Raw genomic sequence first — 18428 nt, forward strand, 5'->3', positions numbered from 1 at the left:
GGGAAGGGGGCCCAACAAAATGACATGCGCGGGAGTCACTGCGACAGGTGGTGGACAGGCTGGATGTAGTGGACCTATGGAGAGGAACGCATGGGACTGAGAAGGGGTACTCCTTTCACTCGGGGTCCACAGAACGTTTTCTATGCTGGACTACCTGTTTGTGGGTAGAGAGAGTTTCCATCTGTTCAATAACCCGCAATATCTGGACAGGGCCCTATCTGATCATTCCCCACTAGTTACCAGGTTGGAGGGTACACATAGTCGGCCAGGTCTGAGGGTATGGAGGATGAGGCCGGGGTTACTGGGGGATGTGGCCAGCACGCAGCCCTGCAGGAGGCGATTACCTTCTTTTTTATTGAACGAGGGGTCAGTGGCAGATGTGGGTGTACCGTGGCAGGCATTTAAGGTGACATTAAGGGTGGGTGGGGGTGTATATCCCAGGCAATAGGGGTCAGGCGATCACTAGATGACACCATTAAGAAACTGGAGGGGGAGATTAGGCAATTGGAAGTGGATATGGAGGGAGGACAAAAGGTGGGGGAGTTATTGGCAGAGAAACTAGGCTCCCACCGGAGGGCCCTGGATTCCTTAGGGCAATTTGACAAGATGCAATATTCAGCACAAGTTCATGGGTAAGGTGATAAAGAGGGTCGTCTTTTAGCATGGTTGATTAAACAGGAGAGTCCAGGGGGAACAATTACTCAGATACGGGACCCAACGGGCAGCTTGGAGTCATCACAACAAAAGATAAACAAGGTATTCCAGAATTATTACAAGCAATTATATTCGACGGACGGGAACTACTCGGATCAGGAGGCATCAGACCTACTAGATCTGGAACAAATGCCCAGGCTAGATGGGGAAACCAGAGAAGAATTAGATCAGCCCCTAGAAGAAGGGGAAATATTGGGGGCAATAAAAGCAATGCAGGCTAACAAGGCGCCGGGGAGCGATGGCCTCCCTGTGGAGTTTTACAGGACATTTCAAGACGTACTAGTCCCCCAACTGAAGAGGGTTTATGTTCATGTGCTTCAGATAGGCTCTCTACCAGAGTCAATGAAGGAAGCAGTAATCACAGTATTGTTAAAAAATGGGGGGAACCCACAGCAGTCCGCCTCCTATAGGCCAATTTCCCTATTAAATGTGTATGCGAAGATTGTGGGGAAGATGCTAGCATCTAGATTGGCGGGGGTGGCTTCCGGCCTGGTTCACCCAGATCAATGTGGATTTGTGGGGGGACGAGACAGTAGCATGAACTTAAGTAGATTACACCACGTAATGGATCTAATCAAGGACTCACACAGAGAGATGGCTTTGGTAGCAATAGACGCGGTCAAAGCCTTCGATTCGCTGGAATGGCCATGGTTATTCAAGGTACTGAAGGCATGTGGTATAGGTGAAAAGAAGCTGAGGTGGCTGCGATTATTATTCAACACTCCCACTGCCAGGGCGAAGACAGGTGGGTGGGTCTCACAAGGGTGGAACCTGGAGCGGGGAACACTTCAGGGGTGCCCGGTTTCCCCAATGTTGTTGGCCCTGGCGCTGGAACCATTGGCAAGATACTTTAGAACATATCTCCCGGAGACGGGAATTTGGGCAGGAGGCATGGCCGATGGCATCTCGCTTTATGCGGCTGATGTATTGTTGTAGGTGAACTACCCACTGGAAAACATACCAGTGATACTATAAATCTTGTAAATCGTCCGCAAGCTGTCTGAGTTCCAGGTGAACAAAGACAAATCGTGGATGTTCCCGCTGGCGGGCCTCAAGGGACTGAGGGTAGGGGATTTACCGGACTGGGCGCTCTGTTGGGACAGGAATCCTTGAAATATCTAGGGATTCAGATCTTTCATGATGTGGAGGAAACGTTTGTGCACAACATGGGGAGGGTACTCTCACGTATAGAGGATGCAGTGCAATTCTGGAAAACGCTACCCTTATCACTGATGGGGAGAGTCGCACTTTGCAAAATGGTGGTCCTCCGGCAGCTTTTATATTATTTCGCAAATATCCCATATATAGTTAAGAAGGTATTTTTCAAAATGCTGGATTAAGTGCTAGGGGAACTGCTGTGGCACACAGGGCGCGCCAGGGCGGCTATGCAAACACTATGGCGTAAACAAGAGGAAGGGGGCCTCAATATGCCAGACTTTTAATTGTATTTTTTTGCGGCACAGCTACAGGTGGTAGCACATTGGCAAACTTCTCCAGGAGGGGAACTGTCAGGATTGTTGGGTGGGATCCAGCCAGAAAGGCAGGGAATGGAGCTGCTGTGGGGGCCCCATCAGGGGTAACTGGGATACAAATGTTTTTAAAGTGATAAGAACTGTATGGGGGAAGCTACTGAAAAAAATGCAAGCCATGGAATTATACAGCAGGGAATTGCCAATTGGGTTTGATACCACCATTAGAAAAGCACTACAAAGTGTGGGTCTTAAGACACTTAGGGAGTGACATTGCGCCACACTAGGGAATCTCTTTAGAGGAGGCAAGCTACTAACCTTTGAGGAATGTAGCACAATAACCCCTGGTGAACTGCCAGTGGGGATTATTTGCAACCTACAATTGCTACAAAACAGGCATCACCCCATAAGATTCAGAGGACTCCCCGACTTACATCCCTCAAACTGCTGGAGCACTCAGGGCTACTAGGGCCGGATCATCTTCTGTTGGTCTGGTTACACTCTACTTCAGCTTCAAGATTGTCTCTCCGTCATCCAACATCATCCACAGCCCTTGGTTTACCCTCCTTGCATGAGGTCATGAGCGTCCTCATAAATAGAGGAAAGTGACTTTAAAAAATCAGCCCTAGGCAAAGGGGTATATGTCTTCTCCATAGTACCTGATGGGGTCATAATATTTGTTGACAAAGGAGCTGAAATCGTCGAACCTGTCAACGTTGACGGTTTTGATGACAGTGTTGACAGCTTCGACACCTGTGGCATCGAGGAAATCGATGCGTCGAAGAAATCGACGCGTCAATGGCTTTTTGTGAGTTTTCAGTGCCGATGGCGTCGATGACGCATCTTTCGGCACCAATGGTCTCAATGTAGAGTCTCTCGACACCGATGGCGTTGACGATTCAGTCCTCAAAGGGATTTTTCCTTGACTGGAGGGATCCTTAGATCGCTCTCGAGGAGCTTTGCCTGCCGGGCCCGAAGGCGCACAGCTTTTATGCTTATCAGGTCTTTCAAACGGAGCATGGCTTTTGGGTGTACTTGAGAGGGTCAAGGACGCATTCTCGAACACTTTCAACATTTTAAGCCTAAACTCTTCCCACTGAGCTGGTGAGGTATTTTTAGTCAGGCATACGACCCGTTCCGGAGAGGAGCTCGAAGATGTGGAAGATGGCGACCTATGGTGCTGTTTCTTTGAATGTCTGGATGATGACGAGTGGTGGGAACCACTACACGATCGGGATCGTTTATTTTTCTTACGGTGAGGTGAAATGGTTTGAATTGTCTGAAGTTTGTCAGTTCGAAAGGAGTCAAAGGGGATTTATGGGTCCTACCTGCCACAAGCTTCCCTCTGCACTCTCTCAGGGCTTTTGACTACATGGACAAGCAGTCCTCATACTCCAATTAAGGATGAGCGGATCCCAGACACCACAAGAATATTCTATGGGGGTCAGTAACGGACATCTTCGAACCGCAGTCACAGCATTTTTTTAAACCCGACTTCAGAGTGGAAGACACTGATGACGAAGCCATTCTTTCGAAGATTTCTCAAAGATTTTGAAGAATTTTGAAAGATTTCTCGAAGATTTCTCTTCACAAAGGAACGAAGCGTACCGTATCCGAAGCATTAGCACGGAAAAATGGAACTGAAGCCAACGGGCACTGCACACGCTATATATACCGTTGGTGACGTCGACATCGAGACGGAGGCCTCCGAGGGACATCGAGATGACAGGCATCGACGTTCTAAAAAAAAAAATATTCTGAAGCAGCTAAGCTGGATTTTGGAAATATCAAAAGATAAGGAATACATGGGAGGACACAATCCATTAGAATTATCCTTTGGTACTGACGTCACTCCAGTCAATCGTGCAGGCAAAGCATTTTAGTCCCACAGAAGAGGGGTCCTGTGGCCCTTTTTTTCCTCAGACCGAGAGATCTTCTGTGACTCCTCAGGATGTTTCTTCTTCTGAGCACACGGCTGAAGCATTCTTGGAGGACTCGGCCTCCGAAGCAGGATAGGTACCCCCATTCAGCCAACACAACAACCTTCAATGCCTGTCTTTGAAGGCCTTCACATTAAAACCTTTGCATATGTACAGTCCTCCACAATGTGGCGTGGGTCTAGTGTGAAGAATCCTACGGATCCCTCACTGAAACTCTGCCTAAAGTCTCCTTCAAGGTGGCCAGGGGAAGGCAGACGCTTCCTGATCCCAACCACGCAGGGGGGGTGCAGGGGGGGAGATCACCTGGAGGGGCGCCAAGCACCGGGGTGGTGAGGAGATTCTGTGGGATAAGGCACAGTATTTTTCCTCTGACAGGAAGACTCTTCCCAATGTACCTAAAGAAATAATGGCTTATTGTTGCTGTAATGTCCCTGATTCTTATATTAAAATTAGAAATGTGGGCACCACTCTCATAAAAACTGAACAAGCCTTACCACAGGAAAGCTCTTTTTTGGGTATCCCAAATCAAACACCCTTCTTACTCCCGAGGGTACAATGTAAAATAATCTGGAAATGTAGTCTTTAATAAAATACCTTCCTCTATGACAACTAATTCTAACAGTCCTTCTATTAATGAGTTCTGGGAAATTAAACATGCCCTTAAAAAGAACTTGAATGTTAGAAGAACTAATTTTACTGAAAGGTACTAGAAATTCCAGAATCCCAGAAATATTGGGATGAGGAAGAGGGCAGAAGAGGCATATAGATGTAACAGCCAGGCAAGTAAGCCTAGTGGCCATTGCAGTAGTCGGGCGATTGAGCCCAACAGCCCACACCTGAAGGAACCTGGGAGGCATAAAAGGCCCCCTCCGGTGCAGGCAAGAGGAAGGAGTAGAAGGAGCTGGAACGAAAGCTGAAAGGCAGGCTATAGCAGTAGAAGTAGAGAAGAAGCACGAGGCTGCAAACCACAGATGTGGGAGGACAAGAGGGACGCCGGAACGTGTAAACAGCAGATTTCACCTGCAAGTTCTGAGAGAGTCCCGTTCTCCCAAAATCTGAAGTACATAGGCTGCGCAGCGAAAGACGTGCAGAAGACTACCTTTTCCCCATGGGAGATTGGTTGACATGATTGCAGAGCTGTAAATGAGCAGGAGACTAAGGCAAGAAGCAAGAGGAAAACCAAGGGTCTCAGGAGAAAAAGAAACTCAAAAATCAAGTGGCTGGACCGGAGACAACCATGCAGGAGAAGGGTGTCAGTCCCCAGCGAGCTAGAAGCAGTGGAAGTTGGAGTGAAAGTCAAGAAAGCAGTGCAATCCGCAAAGCAAGTGTCTAAGAAGCCAGTGAGTGAAGCATGGCGTTCTAACACTTTGTGCGAGCCTTGCCGGTAACAGTAGCCAGCTCCTTACTGACTTGCGTATGGCTTTATGCGAGAAAGTTGTTTGTTGCATCCAAAGTCTTGTTAACAATGAAAATGTAGCACTCACGTATACCGTGAAAGACCTAATACTGGCGTGAGAGCAGAAGTTGCTGAAATCCATTGTTGAACTATTTAAAAACTGTTGCTGTCTAACGTAGTGGTCGCGTGTCCCTAATTAAGAAGAGGGAACACTGTCTAAACCATTACCGAATACCTAACCTTCATAATACAAGTTACAATTTATAAAGTGTGAAAACTATATCAAAAAGAGGTTGTGTGTGCCTAATTGTGAAGCATGAATCCCAAAAGATGTCAGAAGTATCCTTTGCCTTTACACAGGAATACAATTCTCTATTCGTCTTTAAACTTTTAAATATACCTTAAAGAGAGGTTGTGTGTGCCTAATTGTGATTTCATTTGAAAGACTGAATCTTATAATATATCTAGAAGTGACATTCCTTTCATTTCTACAAAGTAAAGAGTATAAATTGTTGAAGAGAGCAAGCATTACCCAAGCTAAGCGGCAACCCTGATTAATAGTGAAACCAGCCTTTCCAAGTGTTAAAGAGCCATCCTGCTGCTCTGTGAAACTATTAACAACCAAGTGGCTTAAGAGACACGTGTGCAAGTGTTACCTGAAGCTGAGAGAGTGGCACCAAGGCTTCTGGGTAATTACCTGGGCTCATAACTGGCAGAAAGGTATGAGTAAAGCTGGTGAAGGGGAACTGACTGCTTGTAAAGAAATATTCTGAAGTAGACATAACCTGTATGCCAAAGACTGTGGAAGCCAGAGAGAAGTGAGTCTTATGGGCAGCACCAGGTTGTTATTTTGGCATAGAGACAACAGAGGCAGAGAGGCTGCCCCTTTTAAGGAAAGTCATTAAAATAAAGAGTGCCTTGCCTAAAGTGTATCTCGTGGAAGACTGTTCAACAATTCAAAGTACTGAGCTGTGGTAGTAGTACTGAAACTGTAGAATTATGTTAAGTAGTCAGCAGACATAACCTTGAAGTGGTCTGAACTAGTAACGTACTGTGGGACAATGGTGACTGTTCTCATAGTACCACCAGTATAAATGTGGTTGTGGAAGTGGAAGCATTAACAGTAAGAAAACATCCTGACGAATATACCCATATACAGTAACTAGCAAAGTCCCAACTGTTGATTAAGAACTGTGCGTTGTTGACAGTGGGGATATTACACCTGAACTGTAGCAAACTGCCGGGAAAAAGAGACAAATATTCTTGACCAGGATTCCCATTGGTGCTATTTCTTTTCTGAAAGTTGGAAGTGGATCTTTCATCCAGGAACAAAGAATGGTTACCGCCGGACCTGTGTTTGATACACTGTTACTTTGGACTTGAACTATCAAGAGCCAGTTCAAACCTTTCATTTCTCTTGCTGAACATTGAGTTTAATGTTCAATCCTGGGGAAGGGACCTTACCCAGGACAGGAAATGTTCATTCAGACATTGTGTTTATATTGTTTATCATACTGTGTTGCCATATATTTTCTTTGTATGCTTGTTGTTTAGTGTGAGGGCCAGTTATACCATACTAGAGAATGTTTCCTTAGATTTTAGACTAGGCAGGGAATTCCTCAGCAAAGTAGGGCAAGCAAGGTTTTGTTTTCATATATTTTTTTTAATAAAATGCCATATTTTGAGAAGTCCACAAGCAGTTGTCTGTCTCACATTATACTGACCCCTCACACTAGACAGTACCTTTTTCCCGTCTTCAGTGTAGACATTTTTTGGGCCTCATGAAGTACTGGCTGTGGAAAGAAACATCCTGGCCTTGGAAGCATCTGGATCTTTGTTCACTAAAGCAAAATAGTAAACCATGGAGGAATCTTTGACAGAGCTCTACCATCCTGGCGCCCCAGAATCAACCCCCCCAAATATGAAAGCCGTACATGAAAAAGGTCCAATGATTAAGGAATTTGCTTCGTTGGAGTACAAATAAAGGAAACGTGGAGTAAAGTTAGGATTTGATCATATTACTTCACAGAACAGAGTACTGTAAGAATCTGAAGGTGGTCCCCAGGGACAAAGATTTGGCCCTAAACATCTCATTGACTCGGGGCAAAGGGCCCCAAATTATGAAACGGGTCACACACAGTGATGCAATTTTTATTTCAGCTATTGTAAAACTGTAATCAAGAATTCACAGCCTGATGATGTGGAATAGTCAAAGCATGCAAATCTATGAAAGATCCTATGCTACAGAATTATGCATTTATGTGATTGGTCATATACAAATGCCTGCTGACAACGCAAAAACAAATATTAGCAAAACATCCTGTTTTCCAACTCAAACAACTGAACGGTTTCACCATTTATCATGTGAAACTTCAAGCATACAAGTTTGCTTTTAGCCATGGTATTTCCAAAAAGGAGATTTCTAACTGAGCCTTTTGTAAAAATCCACAATGTCGTCAACATTAGGTGTATCCATTTATTTTTTCTATTATGGGTATATATTTGTTTTGCTGTTGCGACTGCTCAACATTAGCCATGCATATATGTATGCTGCAGATTAATCAATAGAATAGAATGATAGACAAACAAATCAGTTGTACTACAAGGCTTTTCAGTTCAAAACGTTCACCCTGTGCCATAAACAACATTTCTGTGCCAAAATCCACCAGCTGCGATATTGAATAAGGGTAATTGGAGGCGTAGGATTATGCATTTGACAAGGTCAGTGCCAATTAAGAACCATACCTTTCTATACGCCATTTCAAAGAGCTTTAGTGATGCTTGTTGAAGGCTGGATGCAGCTTGCCTAATGTTGTCACCAGTTTCTGCATCTTTACGAGACAATAGGTCTTTCATTTTAGCAATCTCCTCCTTCAGCTTGTTGCACTATTGAAATGAACACACATGATCACAATGCAGTTATGCACACAAACTATAGTCAACATTTGCAATTGTGGCAGATTGTGCTTTTATCTTTACAAATCCAGAACAGAGCTCCATACACCTGTCGGACATCCTGGTCTTGTCATCCTATTATCAATATAAAGTGAGAAAACAAGAGTGATGTGCATGGGCAAGGGAGTGGTGCACACAAGAGGGTAAGAACGCGAGAAGCAAGGGTGGCAAGGGGGCGAGAGCAGGAGCGGTGAGCACGTGATGCAGCGAGGGCAAGAGCAAAACAGCAAGGGCAAAGGTAGCAAGAGCGGTGAGGGGGAGGGAAACAAAGTTCTAATAGAACTGAGCGCAAGGGCAACACGCAGGGGAGTTGCTAGGTCTGGAAGAGACCCGGGGCTAAGCTGATGTGAGAACTGTTGGGACTGGGGGCTAGCTAGTCTTTTGGCTGTAGCTCCTGAGATTCTATCCGGGGCTACAACCAAAAGATCAGGGGCTATAGCCCCCTTAGCCCCCCCCCTAGCAACGCCCCTGGGCAACAGAAAATGTGTCTGGAGCAATGAGGGCAAGAGAAAGGGCAGCGAGAGCGACTGTGTAATGATGGTGGGAGCCAGGGTGCAAAAGTGGTGGGCGCGAGGGCGCATGGGCAGCGATGGCGTAAGGGCGTGGAGATCGATGGCGCAAGGGCGTGGAGATCCATGGCGCAAGGGCGTGGAGAGCCATGGCGCAAGGGCGTGGAAAGCCATGGCGCAAGGGCGTGGAGAGCCATGGGTCAATGGTGGGTAAGCAATGGCACATGGGCAGGGGAACGATGGCACATGTGTGGGGGAGAGATGGCACATGGGTGGAGGAAGCGAGGGCGGAAGGGTGTCAAAGACACGAGGGAGGCAAGAGCATAAAGGAGGCGAGGGAGCAAAAGAGGTGAGGTGGCAAAGGAGGTGAGGGCGGAAGGGAGGCGAGGGCACAAGGGAGACAAAGGTGTAAGGGAGACTAGGGCACAAGGGAGGTGAGGGCAAGAGCGGTGGGTGGCAGAGCGGCGAGAGAGGCGCAATATGGCAGGAGCGATAGTGATGGTATCACGATGTTGGGGGTCTCTGGGTGCCCCCGCTGCGTGCCCGCGAGCCCATGCGCGCACAGACTACACACCAACACGTCTGTACGCTTCGGGCTCCCCGGTCGCTCCGACGCGGCCGGGAACGCCCCGTTTATTTAAGGCGCACGCGGCGACGTGCAACGTCACGCCGCCGCGTGCGTATCCCTTCACGGGGCGGCACCACACTCCTCCTTTTTCCCGGGAGGAACAACAACAAACAAACACATCAAACATGTCACTGCACACACTGTCAGTTGTGAACTCACAAACCCCAGGCCCCCTTTTATTAACAGCCTCCCGGATCCCCTTCACTCCGGAACACAGTCAATCGGCCCCAGCACGTAGTCTCCGAGGTAGGCAGGTCTCCCTCGCCCAGCCCTCTGGGGGTACCTCCCACCTACCTCCGTCGCCGGACTCCCGGCCGCTCCAGTGTCTCGTGCTGGTGACCCCACGCATTCCCCCCGGGGGGTGTCATCGTCCGGGGGAACCGTCTCATCTGGGTCAGGCGGGAGTTCAGTCCGAGAGTCCCCCAGTTTCTTGAAGAAACTCACATTTCGGGTGACGGCCGACTTCCCATCCGATGCCGTCACCATCGACCCCTTCACTGCCACTACGTCCAGCGGCTCGGGTTCATATGGAAGCGAGAGTTTCCCATGGGGATGCCGATTCCTAATCAACACTTCGTCGCCCGGTTCCAGCCGCTGCGGACGAAGACCCCTCCGTAGGTTTTCCTGATGGGTCCTTGCCAGTCGCTCCGCTTCCACCCTTTGGTCGTCTATTACACCGGGTACCTTCTCCTGCACCTCCGGGAGGAGACCTCGGGGGCACCTGCGGAATAGAGCCTCAGCCGGGGCCACCCCAGTTGAAGCATGTGGGGTAGTGCGGTATACTCTCAGGAACTGGTATAGCGCCCGCTGGAGAGGCTGGCCTTGTCCCTGAGCTATCCGGAAAGTCTTGTTTAACGTCCTCATCAGCCTTTCTGCGTCCCCGTTCGCGCGGGGCCACAATGGGGACACCTTTCGGTGGGCCACTCCACAGCTCTCGAGAAATTCCGAGAACCTCGCGCTCTGGAATGGGGATCCATTGTCCGAGCACAGGGTCACGGGGAACCCATGGGTGGCAAAGATTTTCTCCACAGCGCCCACCACGTGCTCAAATGCCACCGACTCAACGAATTCCACCTCCGGGTATCGCGAGTACTCATCGACGATGGCTAGGAAGTGAGTACCCACGGCTGTGGATCCGAAGTCCGCATGCACGACTTCCCACGGGCGGGTCCCCCGTGGCATTACCTCGATCTCGGGCTCCCGTTGTACAGGGGAAGCCGCCTGGCACCATACGCAGGCCGCTACGAAGTCGTCCACCTTCCTCTCCAGCTCGGGGAACCACACCTTCAGCCTCAACCTCGCCTTCGTTTTGGCGGCCCCTTGGTGTCCCTGGTGTGCCAGGTTGATGACCTCGTGGACCTTGGAGCCCGGCACCACCAGGCGATCACCCCGCAGCAGCAGACCCGACTCCGTGAAGGACAGTTCATCCCTCACCTTCCAGAGTTGCTCGAGGGTCACCTTGGCCTCTTGAGTGCGCCCGGCCACCAACTCCAGCACGGCCTTCCAGGACCCCGATTGCATCGAGCTTCTCAGGATGCGGAAGCATTCGTCATTGGCTGCTGCGCTCTCCAGTTCGGGCAGCGGCATTGCATTGGGGGTGGCACTCTCGACCACCATGCTCACGTGATCATCGGCCTCCTCGGCACACGACTCTTGTGCGGGCCCATCCCTGCCCACCGGATGCCTGGACAGGTAGTCCGCCGCATTGTTGGCCCCTGGCCTATAGATGAGGTTGACGCCATATTCCAGGAGGGCCAGCATCCATCGCTCGATCCTGGCTGGTGGTTTGGAGGAGGATCCGGCCATGATTGGAATCAGTGGTTTGTGGTCTGTTACCACTGTCACGGGTCTCCCCAGCACATATAGCCGAAAATGCCGGCACCCCCACAGAACCGCCAGGGCCTCTCGCTCAATCTGTGAGTACCTCTGCTCGGTCTCGGAGAGGGCCTTGCTCGCATAGGCCACGGGCCTCATTCCCCCATCTCTGCTCACCTGGGTGAGGACTGCCCCGAGGCCAAACGGGCTGGCGTCCACCACAATCTCCGACGCCAAGGCGGGGTCAAAGAAAGCCACGGTGTCCTCTGCTGTTAGGGCACCTTTAATGTCCTCGAATGCCGCTTGTTCTAACGGGCCCCACTGCCAGACGGTGTCCTTTTTCGTCAGGGCCCTCAGAGGTTCCGACCTCGAGGCGAGATTCTTGATGAAACGCCCGCAGTACGTCACCATTCCGAGGAAGCTCCGCACCTCTGATGCGGACTCAGGGGGTCGTGCCGCCTTGATGTCTTGGACCTTCTTGGGGTCAGGAGACACCCCGCCCTCCTTGAAGATGAAACCAAAAAACTCAATGGTCGGGCGGAGGAACTCACACTTGTCCTTGTGGAGGGTGAGCCCCAGCGACTGTAGCCTCTCGAGAGTCCTGGCTAGGCGTTTCAGGTGGTCTGGTTCAGTCCTCGCAAAGACCAGAATGTCGTCGCTAATGTTCAGGACGCCCTCCAGGTCTGCGAGAGCGCCTCGGATCAAGTTCTGAAATACCTCAGCTGCAGACGACACTCCAAAGCTCAGACGCTTGTACCTGTAGAGTCCCCTGTGGGTGGTGAAAGTCGTTATATAACGGGACTCTGGGTGGAGAACAACTTGGTGATACCCAGCCCGTAAGTCCAACTTCGAGAAGAAACGGGCCCCTTGCACCTCCGCAATGATGTCATCAATCGTCGGGGTCAGGTGTCGTTCTCTCCTGATAGCCTTGTTGGGCAACCGCATGTCCACACAGATTCGGACGGAGTCCGGTTGTTTCGGTTTCCTCGCCACGACAATGGGGGATACCCAGGGTGTGGGGCCCTCCACCTTTTCAATTACGTCCAGGTTCACCAGGTTATCGAGTTCCCTGTCCACCTGGTCCCTTAGATGAAATGGGATTCGCCTGTGCTTCAGGGCTATGGGCTGTACCGACTCGTCGATGTGGAGCCTCACGGGGTCGCCGTTCATCCTCCCGATCCCTTTGAAGATGTCAGCATACTTGTCTAACAGGTCGTTGATGTCCTCCAAGTATACTGAATAGGCGAAGCTGACTATTCCAAGGGCCTCCGCTGCCGCACAGCTGAGCAGGGTGTTGCTGCTCACTGGAGTCACATAGAAGCGGGCTCTGATTTTCGACCCGTCGTGTTCCACCTTGGCAACGAATACCCCATCGAGTGGCAAGGGCTCCCGCCCACCAAATGCGAAGATACGGGCCCTTGGCGTCGCCAGCCTCGGGGCTGGGTTGAGCGCAGCATAATGTCCTCTCGCCATGACATTGACAGAGGCTCCCGTGTCGACTAGCACTGGGACTGGCGAGCAGTTTACCTCCACGACACACCTCGGCTGTCTTCTGCTCCTTCCCTTGAGGACCTCCATGCTGGAGACGAAGAAGATGTTCTCCTCGTCCTCCTCCTCCTCCACTTCTTCCGCCAGGGCCTCCTCTGGTTCCGCCTGTTCCACCTGAGCTACCTTCGGCGGGCGGTACTGCCGCGGGGCCCATAGACGGGGCTGTCCTCTCGGGATCAGTACCGGCAGAGTCGCCCTGCACACCCTCGAGAAGTGATCAGGCACCCCACAGCGTCCACAAACCTTTCCTTTGGCCATGCACTCCGATGGGTGGGGGAGATCATAACCGCATTTCTGGCACGACTCTACCGGCCTCCCCGCTCTGTCTCTGGGAGGTGTACCGGGTTTTCGCACCCCTCTGCCGCCCCGCCAGACGGCGCACACCTCCTCCGGTTTCACCGCGCGGGAACCGGCCTCCATTTTGTTGGCTCGAGCCTCCGCCACCTCATGGCACCTCCCGAGCTCCAGGATCCTGGCCAGCGTGAGTCCGGGCTCTCTTAGGACTTGTCGCCTCAGCTTGCCTGACGAGCATGCCTGGATCAGCATGGTCCTTATCATGTCCTCCGCATCCCCCCACGCACACCCTTGTGACAGGCGGCGCAGGCGGCCATAGAAGGTGTCAAGCGTCTCCTCTTCCTTCTGTTTGGCCGACAGCATGACGAACCTTTCAAAGTCGACATTGGCAAGGGGGGCGAAATGTGCCAGGAGGGCTGCTTTGGCCTGATCATATGAGTTACCCGTTGGAGTCAACGATTCAAAGATCTCTTGCACAGTCACTCCTGCGGAGTAGAGCATCGTGGCCACCATGCTGTCATCGTCCGTGACCTGGGCGGCCCGAAAGTACATGTCTAGCCTTCCAATCCATCTCCTCCATCGGGGCCCCAGGCTGGATGGGGGGCCCGTAGCATCAAACTCCGGAATTGGCTGTAGGGCCGCTTGCGCTCTGGCTTGGGCCATGGCCAGGGGTGGTGGTTGGATCGGAGGGGGGGGCGGCACCCACCGGTTGTGCAGGCAGTCCAGACGTCGTCGGGCGTGGGGTTTTCTGCTGGAACAGGTCTGTTAGATCTTCATCCAGCGAATCCTCCGAAGCCGTGGCAGTCGCACCCTCCAGGGCACCAGGATCACTCCTAGGCGCAAGCGCACAGGCACCCTTGTTCCAATTCCGAGGGCCGCAACTTGCACCACTCCCCACACTGCCACCACCCACGTGATGATGAAAGGGTTGACGGAGAGTACCTCAAGACGCCTTATGTCCACGTGGGCCGCAGAAGCTGGAGCGTCATCCCCCACGTGATGATGATGAAGGGGTTGAAGAGGTTCCTGACAAGGATCCGTGGATGAGAGTGTCCAAAAATTGAGCTTCAAAAGGAATGGGCTGAGAAGGCCCAGCCACCTCAGTCCATCTTCCAGCTACAACACGACGTCACCGCCTGAAAATTCACCAAAATGACAAAATTCTGGCATGGGCCTGCAGGTTGTACTGCCCGCAGTCAGTTACTCCAAAAATTAGGCTTGGATGGCCTTCCTGCTCCAAACCGGAGCTGTTGGAAGATCATCCACCTCGTGGGTAAAATGGCCGCCAGCCGCGTGTGGTCCGCGGCCTCGGCGCGATGCGAAACATCCACGGATGCTTCACTTGAAATGAAAAATTATGTCCGGGATCGCGCTCACCGCCGGGCCCGGGCATCCGACACTCGTCGCCACTGTTGGGGGTCTCTGGGTGCCCCCGCTGCGTGCCCGCGAGCCCATGGGCGCACAGACTACACACCAACACGTCTGTACGCTTCGGGCTCCCCGGTCGCTCCGACGCGGCCGGGAACGCCCCGTTTATTTAAGGCGCACGCGGCGACGTGCAACGTCACGCCGCCGCGTGCGTATCCCTTCACGGGGCGGCACCACACACGAGTGCAAGGGAGGTGAGTGTGCAAGGGAGGTGAGGGCACAAGGGTGGCAAGAGTGTGTGTAGATTGGAGAGTGCAAGGATGAAGAGAGTGAGTGCAAGGTTGGCAAGAGTGAGGGTGCATGGGAGGCGAGGGAGCAAGCGGAGCTAGAGGGAACGAGAGCGTGCAAGGGAGGCGAGAGGGCGCAAGGGATGCGAGAGCACGCAAGAGAGGCAAGAGCGCACAAGAGAGGCAAGAGCATGGTAGGCGAGAGTGAGCAAGGGAGGCAGGAGCACACACGGGAGGACAGAGCGCGCACAAGGGAGGACAGAGCGCACAAGGGAGGCCATAGCGCACAAGGGAGGTGAGAGCAACGGTATAAAGGCAGCAAGAGCAAGGGCGCAGTGGCGGCGAGAGCAGGGGTGCAAAGGTGGCAAGGGTGCAAAGGACGCAAGGGCCCAAGGGAGGCGAGAGCATTTGCGCAAAGGTGGCAAGAGCAAGGGCGCAAAGGTAGCAAGAGCACAAGAGAGGCCAGAGCACAAGGGAGGACAGAGCACAGGGGGGGGGGGCAAGGGTGCAGGGGGGCAAGGGCAGCAAGGGTACAGTGGTGGCGACGGTGCAATGGTGGCAAAGGGCCATGGGTGGTGAGGGGGCAAGGATACCAGGGCAGTGAAAGCGCAAGGGCATTGTGGGCGCAAGGGAGGCAGGGAGGCAAGGGCGCAGGGCCGGCGAGTGCAAAATGGTGGAAAGTGCAGCAAGGGAGCAATGGTGGCAAGAGTGGCAAGGGCACAGTGATGGTAAGGGAAAGTGTGCAATGGTGGCAAGGACGCAAAGGTGGCAAGATCACAAGAGAGGCCATAGCACAAGGGAGGCGAGAGCACAGGGGGGCGAGGGCGCAAGGGGGGCAAGGGCAGCAAGGGTACAGTGAGGGCGACGGTGCAATGGTGGCAAAGGGCCATGGGTGTTGAGGGGCGGCAAGGATACCAGGGCAGTGAAGGCGCAAGGGAGGCAGGGAGACAAGGGAGGCCAGGGCGCAGGGCCGGCGAGTGCAAAATGGTGGAAAGTGCAGCAAGGGAGCAATGGTGGCAAGAGTGGCAAGGGCACAGTGATGGTAAGGGGGAGTGTGCAGTGGTGGCAAGGGCACACAGGTGGTAAGGGGGTGAGGGAGCAAGAGCTGCAGGGGCACAAGGGCGGTAAGGGCAAAAGCTGAGAGGGTAAGGGCAGTGAGGGCAAGAGTGGTGTGGGCAATGATGGCAAGAGTGGTGAGGGCCAGGACAGCAAGAGCAGTGAGTGCCAGGGAAAGGGAAAGGCATCAAGAGTAGTGAGGGCAAGGGAGCGGTTGGTGAGACGGTAAGGGTGGCAAGGGTGGTAAGGGAGGGCAAGGCAGTAATGACAGGCGGGTAAGGGCACAAAGGAGGTGAGGGCGCAAGAGGGTCGAGGGTGCAATAGTGACATGGGCCATGGGTGGTGAGGGGGCAAGGGTACCGGGGCAGTGAAGGCGCAAGAGCAGTGAGTGCCAGAGAAAGGGAAAGGCATCAAGAGTAGTGAGGGCAAGGGAGCGGTTGGTGAGACAGTAAGGGTGGCAAGGGCGGTAAGGAAGGGCAACGCAGTGATATGACAAGCGGGTAAGGGCACAAAGGAGGTGAGGGCACAAAGGAGGTGAGGGCGCAAGAGGGGCGAGGGTGCAATAGTGACATGGGCCAGGGGTGGTGAGAGGGCAAGGGTGGCAAGGGTACCGGGGCAGTGAAGGCGCAAGGGCAGCGTGGGGACAAGGGAGGCGAGGGTGCAGGGCCAGCGAGTGCACAATGGTGGAAAGTGCAGCAAAGGCACAATGGTGGCAAGGGCACTGTGATGGTAAGGGGGAGGGTGCAGAGGTGGCAAGGGCACAATGGTGACAAGGGGATGAGGGAGAAAGAGCTGCAAGGGCACAAGGGTGGTAAGGGCAAAAGCTGAGAGGGTAAGGGCAGTGAGGACAAGAGTGGTGTGGGCAATGATGGCAAGAGTGGTGAGGGCCAGGACAATAAGAGCAGTGAGTGCCAGGGAAAGGCAAACGGCATAAAGAGTAGTGAGGGCAAGGGAGCGGCCGGTGAGAGGGTAAGGGTGGCAAGGGTGGTAAGGGAGGGCAAGGGCAGTGAGATGACAAGCAGATAAGGGCAAAAGCTGAGAGGGTAAGGGCAGTGAGGACAAGAGTGGTGTGGGCAATGATGGCAAGAGTGGTGAGGGCCAGGACAATAAGAGCAGTGAGTGCCAGGGAAAGGGAAACGGCATAAAGAGTAGTGAGGGCAAGGGAGCGGCCGGTGAGAGGGTAAGGGTGGCAAGGGTGGTAAGGGAGGGCAAGGGCAGTGAGATGACAAGCAGATAAGGGCAAGAAAGGACAACAAGAACAGTGAGGGTAAGGGTGGCAAGGGTAAGACAAGTGAGGGGAAGGGCAACAGAAAGGGTGGCAAGAGCAGTAAAGGCAAGGGAAAGGGAAGCAAGATTGGCAAGGGAAAGGGCGGAAGGCCGGCGCAAAGGTGTCGAGAGCAAGGGAGCAAAGGTGCTGGGAGTGAGGGTGGGGCAAGGGTGGCAGGAGCGAGGGCCCAAAGGTGCAAGGGAGGTGAGGACGCAAGGTTGTCGAGGGTGAAAGGGCAGTCAGGTCGTAAGGGCAAAAGCAGAGAAGGTAAGACAAGAGCAGTGTTGTCAATAATGGCACGCGCAGTGAGGGCAAGGACAGCAAGAGCGGTGAGGGCTAGAGCAAGGGTAAAAACAGCAAGGAGAGTTATGGCAAGGTAAAAGGCATCAAGAGTAGTGAGGGTGAGGGCATGCATGGCGAGAGCAACGAGGGTGGCGAGTGGGCAAGGGAGGCAAGAGATACGACGGTGAGAGCAAGGGCAGCCAGAGGGAAAGGATGGAAAGAGGGCAAGGGCAGGAAAGGTTGTCAAGAGCAATGGGCAAGGGCAGCGAGAGGGCAAGGGCAGCGAAAGGGCAAAGGCAGTAGAAAGGTCAAGGGCAGTGAAAGGGCATTGAATGGGCAAGGGTGGTGAGAGGGCAAGGGCGGCGAAAGGGCAAAGGCGGTGGAAGGGTCAAGGGCATTGAATGGGCAAGGGCAGCGAGAGGGCAAGAGCCGTGAGAGGGCCCGGCTGCAAGAGTGACACGGACACCCAAGTCAAGGGTAGCCAGGGAAAGCACCATCGAGGCAAGGGCAGCAAGGGCGCCGAGGGAAAGGACACCAGACAGGCCAGGGAGAGGGTACCAGAGCAGCCAGGGAAAGGGTGCCAGGGCGGGCAGTGATAGGGCATCAGGGCGGCCAGGAAAAGGGCGCCAGAGCAGCCAGGGAAAGGGCGCCAGAGCAGCCAGGTAAAGGCAGCCAGGTAAAGGCAGCCAGGGAAAGGCAGCCAGGGAAAGGCAGCCAGGGAAAGGGCGCCAGAGCAGCCAGGGAAAGGGCGCCAGAGCAGCCAGGGAAAAGGCGCCAGAGCAGCCAGGGAAAAGGCGCCAGAGCAGCCAGGGAAAAGGCGCCAGAGCAGCCAGGGAAAAGGCGCCAGAGCAGCCAAAGCAGCCAGGGCACACAGCGAGGGCAAGAGAGGCAAGCACAAGA

At 53.1% G+C, this 18428-nt stretch overlaps 1 protein-coding gene across 2 annotated transcripts in view; it reads right to left on the reverse strand.

Moving 5' to 3' along the window:
• The window catches only part of LOC138582748 (stress-70 protein, mitochondrial), a 1916616-nt gene that overhangs the window by 103949 nt on the left and 1794239 nt on the right, over positions 1 to 18428 (reverse strand). For both annotated transcript variants that reach the window (XM_069654348.1, XM_069654347.1), the window contains one exon: positions 8265 to 8405. In XM_069654348.1, coding sequence (XP_069510449.1) covers positions 8265 to 8405 — 141 coding nt within the window. The remainder of the gene's footprint in view (positions 1 to 8264; positions 8406 to 18428) is intronic.

This window comes from Ambystoma mexicanum, chromosome 3q, assembly GCF_040938575.1.
Source record: "Ambystoma mexicanum isolate Mex_15411 chromosome 3q, UKY_AmexF1_1, whole genome shotgun sequence".
NCBI classification, from domain to species: Eukaryota; Metazoa; Chordata; class Amphibia; order Caudata; family Ambystomatidae; genus Ambystoma; species Ambystoma mexicanum.